Here is a 16,257-nt window from a genome sequence, read left to right as displayed (position 1 = left end):
TTTAAGGGTGTTGCTAGGTGCACCAACATTATTGCTGGTGCACTTAGCACTTAAAATGAAATGACGAAAATATCTTTGATCCATAAGTCTTTTAAGTTGATTCGTAAAAGGCTTACAGATCAACTTGATCTGTAAGACTTCTATGGATGAAGTTGATCCGTGTTATTCCGTAAAAGGCTTATGGATCAAGTTGATCCGTAAGCCTTTTATGGAACAACACGGATCAACTTCATCCGTAAAAGGATTATGGATCAAGTTGATCCGTATGCTTAATATCAACATATGGATCAACTTGATCCGTACGATTTACGGACCACCCTCACACACACCTATCACAAAGGCGAAAAAAATACAGGGATAATTTTGGTATTTTTAAAAAATACTGGGTGCACTAGCAATAATGCTGGGTGCACCTAGCAACACCCTTTTTTTAACCATCCTAATTAGAACTTTTAGTTCCAGAAACATCTATGTATTAGGTTGGAATGTAGGTTAAATAAGTTTGTTCAAAGGATTTTTTTTAGTAAATTTTTTTGGTAATGATAGTAAAGAAATTTTACATTAGCATATAATTTGTCATGTATGGAACAACAAATTTATTAATTTTTATAACAATTCTTAAAAGTCATTATAAAATGATTTTAAATCAATGAATAGTATAAAAATTTAGCAATGCATGTCTATCAAATTCTTTTGTTTAGTCTAAACTAATCAGGTATATTCTAACACTATCATATTCCTACATTAACATATGTATCATTAATTTGGTATTTGAATTCATAGTTTAAAAACTAATGGGCCAACCAAATTTTGGGGGGCCTGAGTCTAATTAATAATCAAGTCAAGAATTTTTTGCAATATAAGAATATTTCCGGCAAGATATTTTAGTTAATTTTTAACTTTTTTATTAGCTAAAAATGTTTGATTTTTCAATAAATAAGTTTTTTTAGTAGTTTATAGTGTTTTTTGAAACGTTACTTGAAATAACATTTCAAAAAATGCTAGCTTCTAATTTTTTATATTTTATTTCATTTGTATCCTCAATATATTTATCTAATTTCATGATTATTCTTTTAAATAAATCATGATTTTATTATTTTTTTCATTTTATATTTTTTCAGTTACTTCAATGATTAGTTTTACCAAACACTTATAATTTAATAAATTAACTTTTTAGCTTCTTGCTACTATCAACTAACTTCTTAACTTCCGATTAACTTTTTGACTAATTTTACCCAACATAATTAAAGTCACACTAAATTGAGTGATTCGGGTGAACCGATTGAATTCAATGAATTTGGACAATCATACACTTTAGATCAAATAATGTATAGAAGTGTCAAAAAATTAAAAGTAAGGAACTAAGAACTAAATTATGCTATCAATGCAACATGTAAACTCAAATTCAGGGTTTACCTTTATCATAATTTAAATATTATCAAGACGACAAGATTGAATTTGGGATGAAAATTTACATCTCTTAACCTTCCTCTCCCCCATTATTTATGTTAGATTTTTTCCATCAAACTGAGAATGAGAATAGATGGGGGTTAGGTGTATTAAATTATTCATCTCCATATTCATGTTTGAGAAAAATTAGTGTTCCTAAACCCATTTACTCAAGTAACAATTTTAATCCTCATTTTTTATTCTTTTTGGATACATATATACACATACATAACTTATTACTCACACTTTAATCAAATGATATACGTTTTTGTTTTTATCGGAAATTATATATGTTTTTCATTTAATAAACATTCTTTATATTAAACTAATGAAATACAGTTAGCTATAAAAATAATAAAACAAGAAAATTTGATTAAAATGTATCTAACTCAATTAAAAAAATTCAAACATATTCCAAACTTTATTTCTAAGACATATTAATACTACTTAACGGAATTGAAGTCCAACATGATAAAGTAATTCATCTAGTTGTTAATAAGATTCAAATTAAAAATGTGATTTGATCCTTTTTATAAGATTCAATCTAAAATAACTTTTATATTTATTATTTTTCACAAAAATACCCTTCATTAAGATAAATTTTAGAATAATGTGATAGGAAGAGAAACATTACACATCTAATGTTTGTTAGTTAATATGCTGAATTAGTTTTAAAAATACTAGACAATATGAAACAACCTATTCATAAACATGACTATCCTATTCTCATTGTTGAATTCTTTAAATTAGTAGATAAGATGTGAGGATCATTATCCTTAGATTAGTCTATGTTAAAATAATCAAATCACCAAGTCAATAGATATAAATTAACCAGGGATAAGGAATGTCGCAAAAGGAGTACAACAAAAATTTGATTCCTACAATTAATTATATTTTAATTTAGTCTTTAATTTTAAGAAAAAAATTAGTCCTCAAAATTGACATTATTGGTACGCGAGTCAATTTGGTCCTTAATTCAAGTATGTGAAAGAGACCTAATTCATTGACACTTGTAAAAAATCAGGAACTAAAATTACTTTTTTGACTCGCTGCACATAAAATTTATCCACAAAGATTTTAGAAACAAAGTTAATGTTTTACTCCATGATAAAAAAATCAAAGTAATCATTCATTTGTCCATGAGTTCAACAAGCAGCAATTGGCAATCTTCAAGCAGGGGTAGTTGCCACAAAGGACTATGCATATTAATTAGAGGCTAATCTTCATTTAACACAAAATTATTCGTCATTCCTTTGGTTTAAAGAAACCCCTATTCTCATTTATTTCTTCTCATGCTGTCCCCCTCCAGCTCCACTCAAACTACTACGAAAATTACCTGTAAGGAGAAAAGTCCTTGTAATGCGCATGGTCAAGTGCAAACAGAATCAAGAGCACTGTTGACTTTGTATGCAAGTACAAAACGTATCTGTCATCAATGCTATGATGCCTGCCATCTAGAAACTCATTGGTAGAGAAACCTACAACCCCAACATTGTTTCGTAGGTTTTAGTAACGGTTAACCATCACTTTTAACAAGTTGTTGTGATAATCTTCCAACTTTGGATTATTTCATTCCCTAACCATCTTGGCTTGTACTAATCTCAAACGTGAACAAGACAACATGATTAAACAAAAGACTATGACTTCTCCTTTGAAAGTGAAATGAAAGAGCCCTTTATTTATTGAGTTTAAGTTCTATACACTCAGTTTATACCGTCAACTAATCAAAAATTACAATAAATATAATTTTCAAAATAGTTATTATAAAAGTTAACAAACTTACCTTACATAAAAATTTATGATTTGATGAAAATGTAATTTTTTTTATGCATAGATTAGACCGTTTTCTCTTATTCATTTGCATATATAGTGATTGTCATTCACTCTCTCATTAGCCATTCATTGCCATAATCTCTCAAAGCAATGGCTTCAGCTTCAGCATCTTATTCCTTTACCATTACTGTGTTATTCCTCCTTTATTTGCACTTGTCATGTTTCATAAATAACCTTAATGCAAATCATACCAATGCCAGCGGTCACAACCATCACAAACACCAACACACTCAGAATCCACCCTTAAACTCAAGGCTTGACATGGCTTTTCTTGGGCTACAAGCATGGAAGCAAGTGATCTACTCAGACCCAAATAACTTCACTTCCAACTGGGTAGGTCCTTCAGTTTGCAACTACACAGGTGTGTACTGTGCTCCCTCACTTGATGACCCTAAAGTGACAGTTGTGGCTGGCATTGACCTTAACTTTGCAGACTTAGCAGGGTTCCTACCCAATGAAATAGGCCTTCTCTCTGACCTTGCAGTCCTTCATCTCAGCAACAACCGCTTCTGTGGCATCCTCCCAATGTCCTTCACCAACCTCACTCTACTCTATGAGCTCGACCTTAGCAACAACAGATTTGTGGGACCTTTTCCTTTGGTTGTGCTTTCCCTTCATATGCTCAAATACCTTGACCTCCGCTACAACGAGTTTGAAGGGCCATTGCCTCCTCAACTCTTCAACAACACCATCGATGCCATTTTTGTTAACAACAACCGCTTCAGCAGTACTATTCCACCAAACTTAGGCAAAATCTCAGCTTCTGTAGTTGTCTTTGCCAACAACAAATTCGGAGGGTGTCTCCCCGAAAGCATAGTGAACTTTGCTGACACTTTGGAGGAGCTTGTGCTAATCAACACCAGTTTGTCTGGGTGTTTGCCACAACAAGTAGGCTTTCTCTACAAACTAAGAGTGTTGGATGTGAGTTTCAATAACATTGTTGGCCCTATACCTTATAGCCTTTCAGGGCTGTCTCACTTGGAGCAGCTGAATTTGGGGCATAACATGATGAGTGGCACAGTCCCTGTGGGGGTTTGTGAGTTGCCAAACTTGGCAAACTTCACTTTCTCTTACAACTTCTTCTGTGAGGAAGAGGGTATCTGTCAGAACTTGACATCAAAGAGGATAGTGTTTGATGATAGGAGGAACTGTTTGCCAGAGAAGCCACTGCAGAGGAGTGAAAAGGAATGCAAGGCCAAACTTGAACACCCAGTTGATTGCTCTGAGCTTTGCTGTGTTGTTGGGAGCAATGTCTCTGCTGGCTCAGTGGCTGTGCCACCTGCTGCTGCAGTTCCTGCAGCAATGCCTGTGTCTGCACCTCTTCTTGCACCAAGCCACCCTTAAGCAAGCGTTTGTGTTGATATGAATAGGCAAAATAAAAGTCTAAATTTGAGTTAGGGAGTCATTTTGTACATAAGTGGTGTGTTAAACGTGTCTGTATTCTGTTGTATCATGCGTTTTATTCCTTGTAAAGTGTTGTATTGACAGGAAATGAGCAAGTTCATAGATATCTCTCGTTTTGTGGAAATACTAGGTTCAAAGGAGACCATTCTATTTGGTACAATACTTCCATCCTATTTTAGAAAATCATGATTCTTTCATGTCATGAGAGATTACTTAATGGCTAGAAGTTCATTGTCCTTCCTTTTTGTATTCTCATTGTACTTCAATCATAAACTACCATACCTGATAAATTTTACTAATTTTTACAATAATTATTTTAAAAGTTATATCAATAGTAATTTTTTTTATTAATTGACTGTGTAATTTTTTTTTACCGTTAATCATTAAACTCTAAATATTAATTATTAAATGTTCAAGATTAAAACAAACAAGTTATGTGAATTCTTTTAAAAAAATCATGTAATTCTTTTAAGTGATCATATGATTTTAAACTTTTACTTTATTTTTTCACCATGGTATGTTTATCACCTTTGCTACACCATTTTGTGTTATTGTTCAGTCTTCTTCGGTGGCAAAGAGGAATGATAATAAACTTTATCCAAATATCAGGTAACTTGTTACATTACTTTGTCAAATTGAAATTTTAGCCATTTTGTGATATTATTTTATCTTTATACGGTCCCATTTTTTTTTTTAACATGAAAGCCTTTGTTTTTTAAAATTTGATATCATTTTTACATAAAAAATGTAGTTTTACATAAATTAAAAGTACATAAAACCGTGCGTGGGAAAACAAACTTGTTAACACTAATGGAAAATAAAGAGATGAACCTTGCTCAGGATGGATGTCAAAAGATCATCATATTGAATTTCTAATGTACAACTTGATATTGATACATAACCAGTGAAATAAAAAGGAGAGGAAAAAAAGAGTCTAAAATTATAACAATGCTGCATGATACAATTGTGAGAAGTATCGTATTTCAGTATTGTACTGAAGGTGCAATTATACGGAATATGGATTCTATCCCAACCTGCAAAGCAGAAGAACAAAAATTGTAACATGCAAATTTACCAGTTAACATGAAATCATGTTAGTGACTACCATTGGACTCTAGATATGGCAAAGAGTAGAAAACTAAGAAGTAACTGCTAAGTTCAATTTTGAACAGAATCACAAAAGTACCCTTACATTTTTTTCACAAGGGGAAAAAAATATTTCATGTTTTAAAAAGGAAATAGTTATGTTCACTGTCTTTCAAAATTATGTACAAGAGCCATAATCCTAACATATGGAATCAGAAGGAAAAATAAAATTACAAAATTGCTGAGATGAGGTGCCATTCTCTTGCACCAGACTAAATAGTGTAGACATTTAATCACAAACCACCATGTATGGAAATTTTATTGACTTTTATAATAACCACCTTAAAAGTTATACCAACTATATTTTCTAATAGATTAACCGTGTAAAATTATTTAATCTAACAATGAATAGAAATTAAAGTCAATATATATATATATATATATCAAACAAACAAAAATGTACATCTTCGATGCCACTAAGCATATTACCAAAATTATGTTGTTGGGCAGTGTGAGTTGATTCTCTTGATATGAACACTAGAAATCTCTTTATGCAGGTGGAAGAGGGCCCCGGCAAGTAGGGCACTCCATCTTTATATCCATCCATCTTTGCAAACAGCCAGAGTGGAAAAAATGATCACAAGGGGTCACCTGTGGAAGAGATGATGCATTAGACTTAGGTTATTTTCAGGTTGTAAAGATTAATTTGAATAGCCAAAGGTTACATTCACATGCCATGCAATCATTAGATCGCGGAGAAAGATCAATGGCTGTCATGCATATAACGCAGTCTGTGGCATGATTTGTATCTTGAGCAAACCTCCGATAATAGCAGTATTTCTCAGGTAGAAACTGCAAAGCACAAAGATGAAGTTAGATGAGAGAAAGGCATTATGTAAAAAGGTAACATGCAGCTGCATTTGTGATGCATGTTCTGTTGAGAAAAGCTTGAGGCAAGAACCCAAAATATTGAGTGTTATTATAAATACTAAGCTCATGATCAAACAAAATGAAACAAAGTAGTGAGTACGATGGAGCAAAATTGTCAAAACAAAGAATAAAGTGACCCATATTTGTAGGATGTCTAGCAAATCCGGAACATCAATTGTAAGTAAATATGATTGTAAAAAATCAACTTCAATTTAGAAAGAGTTAGATGAAATCAAATGAGTAAAAGTGGTTTAAAATATCAACAGAGTTGGGTCCAACCTGACGAGGAATGAACCACAAGGACCCAAAATAGTGCTGAAGCAAGAGAATTGCAGCTTGAAGTCCAACAAATATAGCCAAACAAACACACCAGCTCTGATCTGGTTCTATGTGCAAGAAGTTGTTAGGACAACCAAAAATATATAATGGGATTGCTAGCCGAGTAACAGTTATGCCTAAGATATAATGAGGATGCAAAGGCTTGCGCGAGTCACGAATAACATTGGTGATTATTTGAGGTATCCAAAATGAGTATACAAGAAGAAGAATAGGTCTCAAATGATTGTGGAATTCATACATGAGCAGTATGCCTCCCAATAGGATCCCATCTGCAAGAGAAGTTAAACAGTTAGATTGAATCTGAGCCCTACTTCTTCATACTAGGAAATCTTTGCGCCAGTTGAAGTAACTGGAAACATATAACAGGAGTTATCTGGCATGCTTGAACAATGGAGAGGAAAAGAAAATATTATGATATGGGCATTGCCATTCTAAGATATATGGTAGAAAGGTAGCCTATCACAAATGAAAACAGATAACATGATCATAGATCCTACGGAACCAATGACTTCAGGGCATATCCACAGTCATGAGATAACAAAATCAGATTGCCAAATAAACTTTAATTAAATTAACACTTACAGAAACGGCTGTATAAAACTGACAATTCACGTCTCATTGTCTCCCAACCTTCACCATTGCTCAAAGGCCTACTTGCCTTCCAGATGGCAAGGAGATATCTCATCTCAAATATTGAGAAAACCACAAACTTGAAAAATGCAGCAGTTGCAAAAGCATTGAACAGGGATTCTGCATGGCAGGAAGTGACAACAGTTATTCATCGGACAAGCTTAAAAAAAGAGAATAATCAACCACTCAAGTCACATCTATTATAGCAATATACTACAAACGTCAACCTTACCTATTCCAAACTAATTCATAATCTCCATTTATGAACAAAAAGAAAATAATTGATCTCTTGACATGGTACAGATTTAAAGACTTGTATACTATAATTTTCTGCGGTGCTCTAGGAATTGGATGTTATAATTGAACAAATTTGAGTTTAGGGATTGCATTACAAAGATTAGGTTTGAAGGTGCAAGGTGGTAATGACTAATGAATGCATAAACAGGTTTTGTACATCCAATCCAAGTATAAATATCCAATTACTATTGGGTTCAATGTCAAGAGTGATATCTTCTATTAATGGCTAGTGTTTGGGGAGGGGGATACAGACACCAATGTGTATTCACACAGCCGAGTTAAATATGGCTATAGCCTGCTGGCCAGAAAACAAAATTAAGGGTAAAGAAAGATATTTGATTTCCTCTTCAAATTAAAAAGGATCCTTTGATATTTTATATCTCCACAAAACTGATACCTCAAAACTCTACAAGGATACCAGAGATGTTTTAGGAGGACAGTAGAGAACTGTTTGTAGAGCAATCTCAAGTGATTAAATGAAAATCCTTACCACTTATTTGGAAAACTTACCAACTAGTATTCCTGCAGTCAAATGTGTAAGGCAAAGATAAGCATCTACTATGGCTTGCTGACCAATCATTAATATTGAAACCTTAGCAGCCCCCTGAAAGGATATGCATGAATCATATTCATTATAATAAATCATTGTCCAGTAGATTCATTCAAATATTGAATCATTAACCTTAATTAAATTCATTAAATCTACAAGATGAAATATTAAGTAAAATTTTGAAGCAATTTCTTACAGATTGGGTGTTGCTATGCTCCATTTGCCGAATTAATAGAAGAACTTGCAAAAATGAGATCTGGTATAAGTACATTAAGGAAATCACAGAGTAACGGACAATAACAGGGTGGAAGAAAGGAAAACACACAGTAATGGACAATAACAGTTTTAAAGCTGAAAGAATGTTGATGGCTGAAGGATACAAAAGTAACCATCAAGGTATAGTTCAATGCTTTATTATAGTAGACTTCAATGTTGATGGATGTTGCGTTTAACTGTAAAGGCGAGAAGCAGTCCCCATCGTCATCCACGGACGGACTCTCCATTAACCCTTCTAGCTGGAAAGAATCGTGCTCCCCTTCTATAAGAAAGCATATAACAGAAATAAAGGAAATTAATTACATAAAATAATTCTGAAATAAACCTGTACAAAAACAGAAATAAGGAAATAAATATCTCATGTTACAACATAACATCTGAGTGAAATTTGGAGGGAAAAACAAATAAAATATAATGTTCAATATGCATATTAAGAAAGAGAAAAACACGATGGAACAGAAAGTATTCATAAGCTGAGAGAACTCAAGTACCATGTTTTGATGATGACAGGCGTGAAACATGTGCAGCGATTTCTACATTGCAATGTTTCTCCATGCCATGTAATGGAGCTGCAATAAGGGCAAAAAATAAAAATAGCAAGTTAGTACTACAACAAGAACCAACAAGAAAAGGGGGGATCTCTTTGGTTCAAAGTATACTAATGAAGTAGATATATTACAATGCTTTCTTCTCCACATCTTATGTTGTGAAGACTCTTGGAATACTTGTGATGAGAAAACTCCAAGCTGTATACAGAAAGCCATATATAGAAATTAAATATTTATAATGCTTATTATACTCCCAAAAGTAACAAAGATAAATAAATTTTTACAAACACATATTCACGATGAGAACATGCTAGCAATTACTCTCCAGAATTAATTCCATTGAAATAATGACAAGCAGCCACACCCCACTCTATAGAACCTAAATGTGATCTTACTCAAGCATGTTTTCAAGGAGATATGAAGGGATTCCAACATTTGGTAATTTTTAATATAGTCAAGATTAAGATTTAAAGCTGTAAGAACACACTAAAAAAAAAGAGGCCATATTAGAGAACATCCTATAGGCCATGGCAGAATAATATTGTAGCAGATAATAACTTGCAGCTTGAAAAAAATTTAGAGTATGGTCAAGCTATCAAAGCAAAGATTAAATATGTGATTGATAGAATTAGTGCCTATAATTTAGGAAGTAATTAATCGGCTGTTTTATTGTTTATTCCTTATATAGATTTTAGTCCACCCTTGTGTATAGACATGAGTACATGACTTAGGATTGTAATTCTAATACACATCAGAAATTCCTTTCTTTACAACAGATGAGCTTATAACGACAAATAAAATCAAGCCCATGAAAAGGATAACACAAATTTGGATCATACCATCCTTAAATTCCATGACACTAAGAAATGTCAATTATATAGAATGAAGAATAATAAACATTTTCTATTGAAAAACGACGCAATACCAGATGATATGGATTGGATAAAATATAATCTCCATCCTGATTTAACCCCACCTCTTTTCCACTGCAATAAGAGAAAAGAATAAAGAAATCATTCAGCACATTTAAATATTATAGACTTAGCACCGCTATTTGAATTTTAAATTAATTATTGTTATCAAATAAAATACAACTCAACACACAACATAGAGCTTTAAAGAAATGATTCAAGATAAAAGGCTAAAATAGGAAGAAAAGAAATATTAAAAATTTGAACAATCACAATAACATATCTCAACTTGTCTGCCAAATTATGCCTAACTGGGAATGCAGTGAAAAGTAAAGCAAGGTTCAATTGAACATAAATGAGATTAAATCAGAACTATTTCATAATCTCTTACATAAGAAAACAAAATATGCCGGTTAGTTTTTCAGATAAGACCCTTCAGGGTGCTGATAGCTTCTACAATTCAGAATGGATTTGACAGAAATTATGAAAATTGAATTTAAGCCGATACATAGACTAGAAATATAAGGCATGTCTTAAGTAATACTAATGAATTCCTTAGAGTGTGTTTGGATGAGAGAATTTAAAATTTTGAGAAATTTTAAATTCAAAAAATTTCAAATACTTCAATTGAATCTTTTATTTTCAAAATTTTGTGTTTGGATAAAAAAAATTAAAATTGTGAGGGTGAAAGAAAATAAATACAAAGTGAAGAGAATCATCGGCGTGAGGGAAGAGTCATGAGTTCGAGAACGGGATTTCGGAAACTTTCAGGTGGAAAAGAGGATGAAGGTTATAAAGGAAATACACAAATGTTTTGAAAGGTTCTTCTATCAAGAAGAAAATTTCAATTTCTCACATTTTAGAAGGAAATTAAAATTCCACATTTTTAGTTGTTTAAAATTCTGTTTTAAAATTTCAAAAATTTAAATTCTTCATAAAAAAAAAATCCAAACAATGAATTTTAGATTAAAGAAATTTAAATTCTTTGATAAATTACTTTCCTCGGTTAAAATTCTCTATCCAAATGCACTCTTATGTCATTTATGATACCACTAAACAAAAAATGAGTTTTTCTTGATTAATTTAATGTTTCACTCTTTGTTTTTACTAGCAGCTGATCACAATCAGTTTTATGCTAAACTAATGTTATCAAGTAGCAATGCTTACTAAGTTCTGAATGCAAAGTTAGCGATTTATACTTAATTAGCTATTTTTCATTTGTAAATTACAATGTCCTCTAGTAATTAAACAGTACTGCATTAGCAAGAAAGGCATCATTTATCATATAGCAATCTGCAAAATGTATGTATGAAAAGATTTAGCCCAGAAAGAAAAATAGACCATTCTCAGACTCAATGCTGTAGGCATCTGAATGCAATAAGGCAGCACATAAATTGAGCTGCACAACTTATTGGTGTTCACCTGTTGGCTACCATTCGAAGCTGCCTATAAGGCCATATATATACACCTTCTACTCTGATTTGAGCTCCACCAACATTGTATTCATTGTCAAATACATCATGGAATATGACTACCCCCTGATAAATAAGCATAACAAAGAGAAATTATTTTTGTGAGAAGTTAACATGACCGAGTCTATAAATTTTCATCAATAAAAATATGTATTATTGTTTAATGAAACAAAGGGTAATAATGCATTTGGCTTCATCCACAAAAAAATGGTATTCAACCCAGATTAAATTAGGATGAATGCATACACATGCACTAGAAAAATGAAGCATTCAAAACACACATTGTTTTTGGATGAACAAAGAATTTATTAAGGAAGAAAAGATAAAGACAAATGCAAGAGGATAAGAAATTCTCAATAATAATGAAAACTACAACGAAAAGGAGAAAAAAAAACTGAAACAAAAGACTAAGCATGAAACATGCAGTACAGCACGCCAATGACCCATCTCTCGGAATATTTGCCAAAGAGACCTCCTTAAAAAGACCTTACGGATAACACCACAAAGAAGCTAAGTGAAAACCCTGGCCCAAATGAAATCCAAAGGTAACACTTGACTAGTGAAAAATCTCACATTTCTTTCCAACCAAATACAGTTAATCAGCAACATTGATTGACACTGTAAAAAATATGGTCCCTAACATACCTAGGATCTGTAGAGATTATTATTGTTTCTGACGCTGATAGACTCAGAGGTCCTTAGAGACATTGTTTCATGCCATTATACAAAAGCATTTTATTACACTGAATAGGGCCCCATCACATGAGTTTGAAATATTGAATCATTTACAATAAACCACCCAACTGTTCAATGCATACTAAGGGTTAGAATACTAGGGTTATTTATGTGCTAGGAATCTCGTTATGTTAGAAGTTATATTGGGCTGTGTTTGTATTAGTAGTACAACATGTTACGCTAAATTGACAAATTATCTTCAACTAAGTTAAGATGGATTAATGCATGCGTGAAGAAAAAACAGAATGAAAAGAGCAACTTTGCTTAATTCTTCGGCATATCAAGAGGACAGAGCTGGAAGTTCACTAACTTAAAGGGCCCTTTGTAAGTAAATAGTATTTAAATACCAAAAGGTAGAGAACTTAGAAGCTACTTCATTAGAAGCTGGTGTTATTTTAAAATATAAGAGAACAAATAAGAAACTGTATCAAATGTGAAAGCTGACTTTCTTCTGAAACTAGTCATATAGTTCAACAACTCACCTGCACATAATGTACACCAGTTATCTTTGTGGGCATACTAACTAATTCAATTACAGAATTTCCATTTATTTTTCTGATGTCTGGAAATCCGGTAGAACCATTTGTAGTATCTAAAAACTTCCAATTCCCTGCATTCAAAGAGGTCAGCATAGATATATCATCAGACTGTAACAAGCTTGTATACTCATTCCAAAATAAGTTAGCGAACAAAGTTTATTCTAAATATGCACTCATTTTCAAATGCATATTTGATAAATTGAACAAAATTCCTTTTATTACATGGTTAGTCCAAATGCCATAGGCTTAGTTTGTCCAAGGGAGCAAAGTGTCCATTTTTCTAAACAGATGCTACTCCATAAGCCATTATATTCTCTATCCACTGGCAGTTAACTAAGAATGTTTATTAACTTAAGAAAGAAGGTAAGAAGCATAGGTTAGGATCCAATTGAAAGATATGGGACTTGAGTCCCATATTGGAAGTAGGGGATTCTAGCAACAATTTTGGTCCTTGAAAAAGACAATTTGATCCATGAAATTAAAAAGTATGAGCTTATTAAAAAATTCAAGTAGGCACAGAAAAGACATGTTTGAAATGATAATATCATGTAATTGTGACAGTTCAGATATAGTTCATTATCCAATCATATATCCTCTAAACAGATATCAACTAAGCATTAAGCATTTTGAATTAGGACAGGGCCTGAGGTGAGGATTGCCTGAGCCTTTATAATCTCTATTTTGGTCATATCTACAGTCAATATGAGATTTCAACATGCCTAGGATTGGACATTTGGAGCATGGAAATTGTATTACTGTAGGACTGTTTATATATTGCATTGGGAAAACCACAGGGCTAGATAGATTTTTGATAGTCAAGAATGGCCCAATATCAGATTTATGATAGGTTTTAATACCATCTTGCACTTGGGTTGGGCCTAACTCCACCCCAAAACTAACTCGTGAGGTGAGAATTGCCCAAGCTTTTATAAACTCTAATTTGTCCATATCTAAAGTCAATATGGGATCTCAACGAAGTAGTACCTCAGAAGTCAGAAATACATCTAACTACGTAACTAATTAGATCAAACATTTGCTGATAAAAAAAATAAAATTATATCAAACATTTGCACTACAAACCAAAACTATACCCCAATGTTGTCAACATAAACATACATTTCTGTAAGTAAGAATACCAACCTCTGTAAGTTCCACTTATGTTCCATTGTGAAAATGGACCTAAGTCACTTTCGTCTTTTCTTGTAAAAACCCACTGAAAGAAGCAATGTCAATACTGGTAAATGAATGTATTTGACACAAGCATTTAAATACCAGTTTATCACTGAAAATAATATTTGGTTTTTAATGATAGGCCACATTGCATTGTAGAGATGAGGTAAAATGATAGTCCTAGGAAGAATGCTAAGGACCTTGCAACCAAACCACAAAACAAAAATAAATGGTCCATTGCAATAAACTTAATTGTAAAAGATTCAATTTGTTTCTCATTTGATGATTCAATGTGTGTCATCTATGTCTAAATACAAGTTCTGCAAATGTGGGCAACTACAAAAAATTGTTTAAATATGAAGTAATAATGTTTGCAAGTGCTAATTATGATTGATATTTATTTGAATTCCAATAAACGGGTTTATGATAGCATATAATGATATAAATTATAAGCACATTAAGATAGCAATAATTGGCAAATTTGTCTACCCTCAACCACTTTCAGGGTTAAACAAGAAGGATAAGTTCAAATGTATAGTTCTTTGTTAATGTTGAGAGGGGATCATTAAGCCACTCCAAATATAACTAAGTGCATTTTGACATACAATTCTAATAAAGAACACATGAGTATTATTTCATTGCAGATCCTTACTCCACTAGTCTAAAGCATTAGCAAGGTGTGTGTCCTCTCTGATGCTTACATCTAGCAAATTAACGGTTAATTTGACTATGCATTGAGACATTCTAAACACATTAACTTAAAACTCAACTTACACACAAATGCCTTCAGCCCTTCCCCAAAAACACATTGCTTTATTTTATTCTAGCTTGACATTAAACATCAAATTTTATGTTTCCACTTTACAACAGGAAAAAATAAAAGAACAAAAAACAGTAACACCTAAGCAAAACCCTTTACAATTAAAAATTAAGCAAATCATGATCAATTTCAAGGCCAAAACAAAGCATAACAAGCTAGATTCAAATTTACAATCACGATCCACAAATTACCACTCCAAAAAACAGCATAGGAGCTAATTCTAAAACCAATAGCAACAAAGCAACCAAAATCTAATTACAACACAATAAACATACCTCATCACCCCATGAATTAGTTCTGTCCCTCAAGGGTCTCAAACCTGCCACAGGACTGAAAAACAGCATAAACACCAACCACCCACATGCAATTCTCAGCCAAATCCCCACTCCTCTACTCTCAAGTTTCAATCTTTCAGAGTCAACCTCAACCATGTCAAACCCCAAACACAGCATACCTCACAAAAAATTCAATTTGAACAACCCAGTTCCCAGGTGATCACAGGGAATCCAAAAGAAAAATCCAAAGCCCATCACAGGAAACTGCTTAAGAAAGACAAAGGGTTGCTTCGAATGGAGTCAAAGGAACGAATCGCCGGGTCACAAACAACAACGAGTCACCTCACTCACAGAGAGAGGATGATTCAGATAAGAGGAGAAGGAGAGAGAGACAGTGAAAGGCCAACGACTAGGAAACAAAATTCGCTTCACCAGCAAAGTCTGCCACCAAATGAAGCTACCTTAGTTGTGATTAAAAAATGGGTTAACATAATATAGTATGGTTATGTGTTTGGAGCAGAAAAAGAAAAATCAAAGAATTGTGGGGTTTGTTTGAAAAGGACTAGGAGCCGTGGTTGACGAGGTTGGGTGTACTGTACTGTGGAGTTGGCTGCGGTTTGCTATAGTAGGGAAATGTATACGCGCCCTGTGGGGTGTGTTCTCACGTGCAGAGCAAACAAAGTATAAAAATAGGCTTAGTTACTCTTGTGTATTTTGATCTGCAGGTTCCAGTTGTATAAATTGGGTCCTCTAGAGGGACCGCAATTATGCTATTTGAACATTTCATCAGTTTTTTTTTTATAATGTTTAACAAATTTTATTGATATAATACTAGATGTTAATAAGGTAGCTAATGTCTTGTTTGACACATATATTAATATGATTTTAATTACAATTTTAATCTCGTATAATTATTATATTAGAAAGATTAAAAATATGATTAAGTCATATCAATCTCTTAATCCAACATCATGTTAGCAAAAATCTATTAAA

At 32.8% G+C, this 16,257-nt stretch overlaps 2 protein-coding genes across 2 annotated transcripts; one reads left to right on the top strand and one right to left on the bottom strand.

The window, feature by feature from the left end:
• Positions 1 to 3,103: 3,103 nt before the first annotated feature.
• On the top strand, positions 3,104 to 4,965 carry LOC100782629 (leucine-rich repeat extensin-like protein 4). The gene has a single exon (XM_003540878.4). It carries the CDS (start codon positions 3,373 to 3,375, stop codon positions 4,624 to 4,626), a length of 1,254 nt encoding a protein of 417 aa, XP_003540926.1. The 5' UTR covers positions 3,104 to 3,372; the 3' UTR covers positions 4,627 to 4,965.
• A 565-nt stretch (positions 4,966 to 5,530) lies between these two features.
• LOC100817871 (transmembrane E3 ubiquitin-protein ligase FLY2) lies at positions 5,531 to 15,822 on the bottom strand. Its single transcript, XM_003539888.5, has 15 exons — positions 15,265 to 15,822; positions 14,140 to 14,212; positions 12,943 to 13,070; positions 11,676 to 11,791; positions 10,268 to 10,328; positions 9,474 to 9,540; positions 9,286 to 9,363; positions 8,899 to 9,056; positions 8,715 to 8,774; positions 8,479 to 8,572; positions 7,624 to 7,791; positions 6,982 to 7,310; positions 6,508 to 6,624; positions 6,262 to 6,423; positions 5,531 to 5,720 (listed from the first exon to the last, which is right to left on the bottom strand). The coding sequence occupies exons 1-14, from the start codon at positions 15,439 to 15,441 to the stop codon at positions 6,322 to 6,324; spliced, it is 1,728 nt and encodes a 575-aa protein (XP_003539936.1). The 5' UTR covers positions 15,442 to 15,822; the 3' UTR covers positions 5,531 to 5,720; positions 6,262 to 6,321.
• Between the last annotated feature and the right edge of the window lie 435 nt (positions 15,823 to 16,257).

This window comes from Glycine max, chromosome 12 (assembly GCF_000004515.6).
Source record: "Glycine max cultivar Williams 82 chromosome 12, Glycine_max_v4.0, whole genome shotgun sequence".
Taxonomy (NCBI): domain Eukaryota; kingdom Viridiplantae; phylum Streptophyta; class Magnoliopsida; order Fabales; family Fabaceae; genus Glycine; species Glycine max.
Note: the sequence above shows the minus strand (reverse complement) of the source record. Positions and strands in the feature narration are given on the sequence as shown.

Excerpts from the sequence above, each read along its gene's own strand:
- LOC100782629 (XM_003540878.4), top strand. The coding sequence starts at position 3,373 with ATGGCTTCAGCTTCAGCATCTTATTCCTTTACCATTACTGTGTTATTC.
- LOC100817871 (XM_003539888.5), bottom strand. The coding sequence starts at position 15,441 with ATGCTGTGTTTGGGGTTTGACATGGTTGAGGTTGACTCTGAAAGATTG. Across the intron at positions 11,792-12,942 it reads CTGGTGTACATTATGTGCAG|GGGGTAGTCATATTCCATGA; the intron begins GTGAGTTGTTGA and ends CTTATTTATCAG. Across the intron at positions 7,311-7,623 it reads AGTTTTATACAGCCGTTTCT|ATGGGATCCTATTGGGAGGC; the intron begins GTAAGTGTTAAT and ends CTTCTCTTGCAG.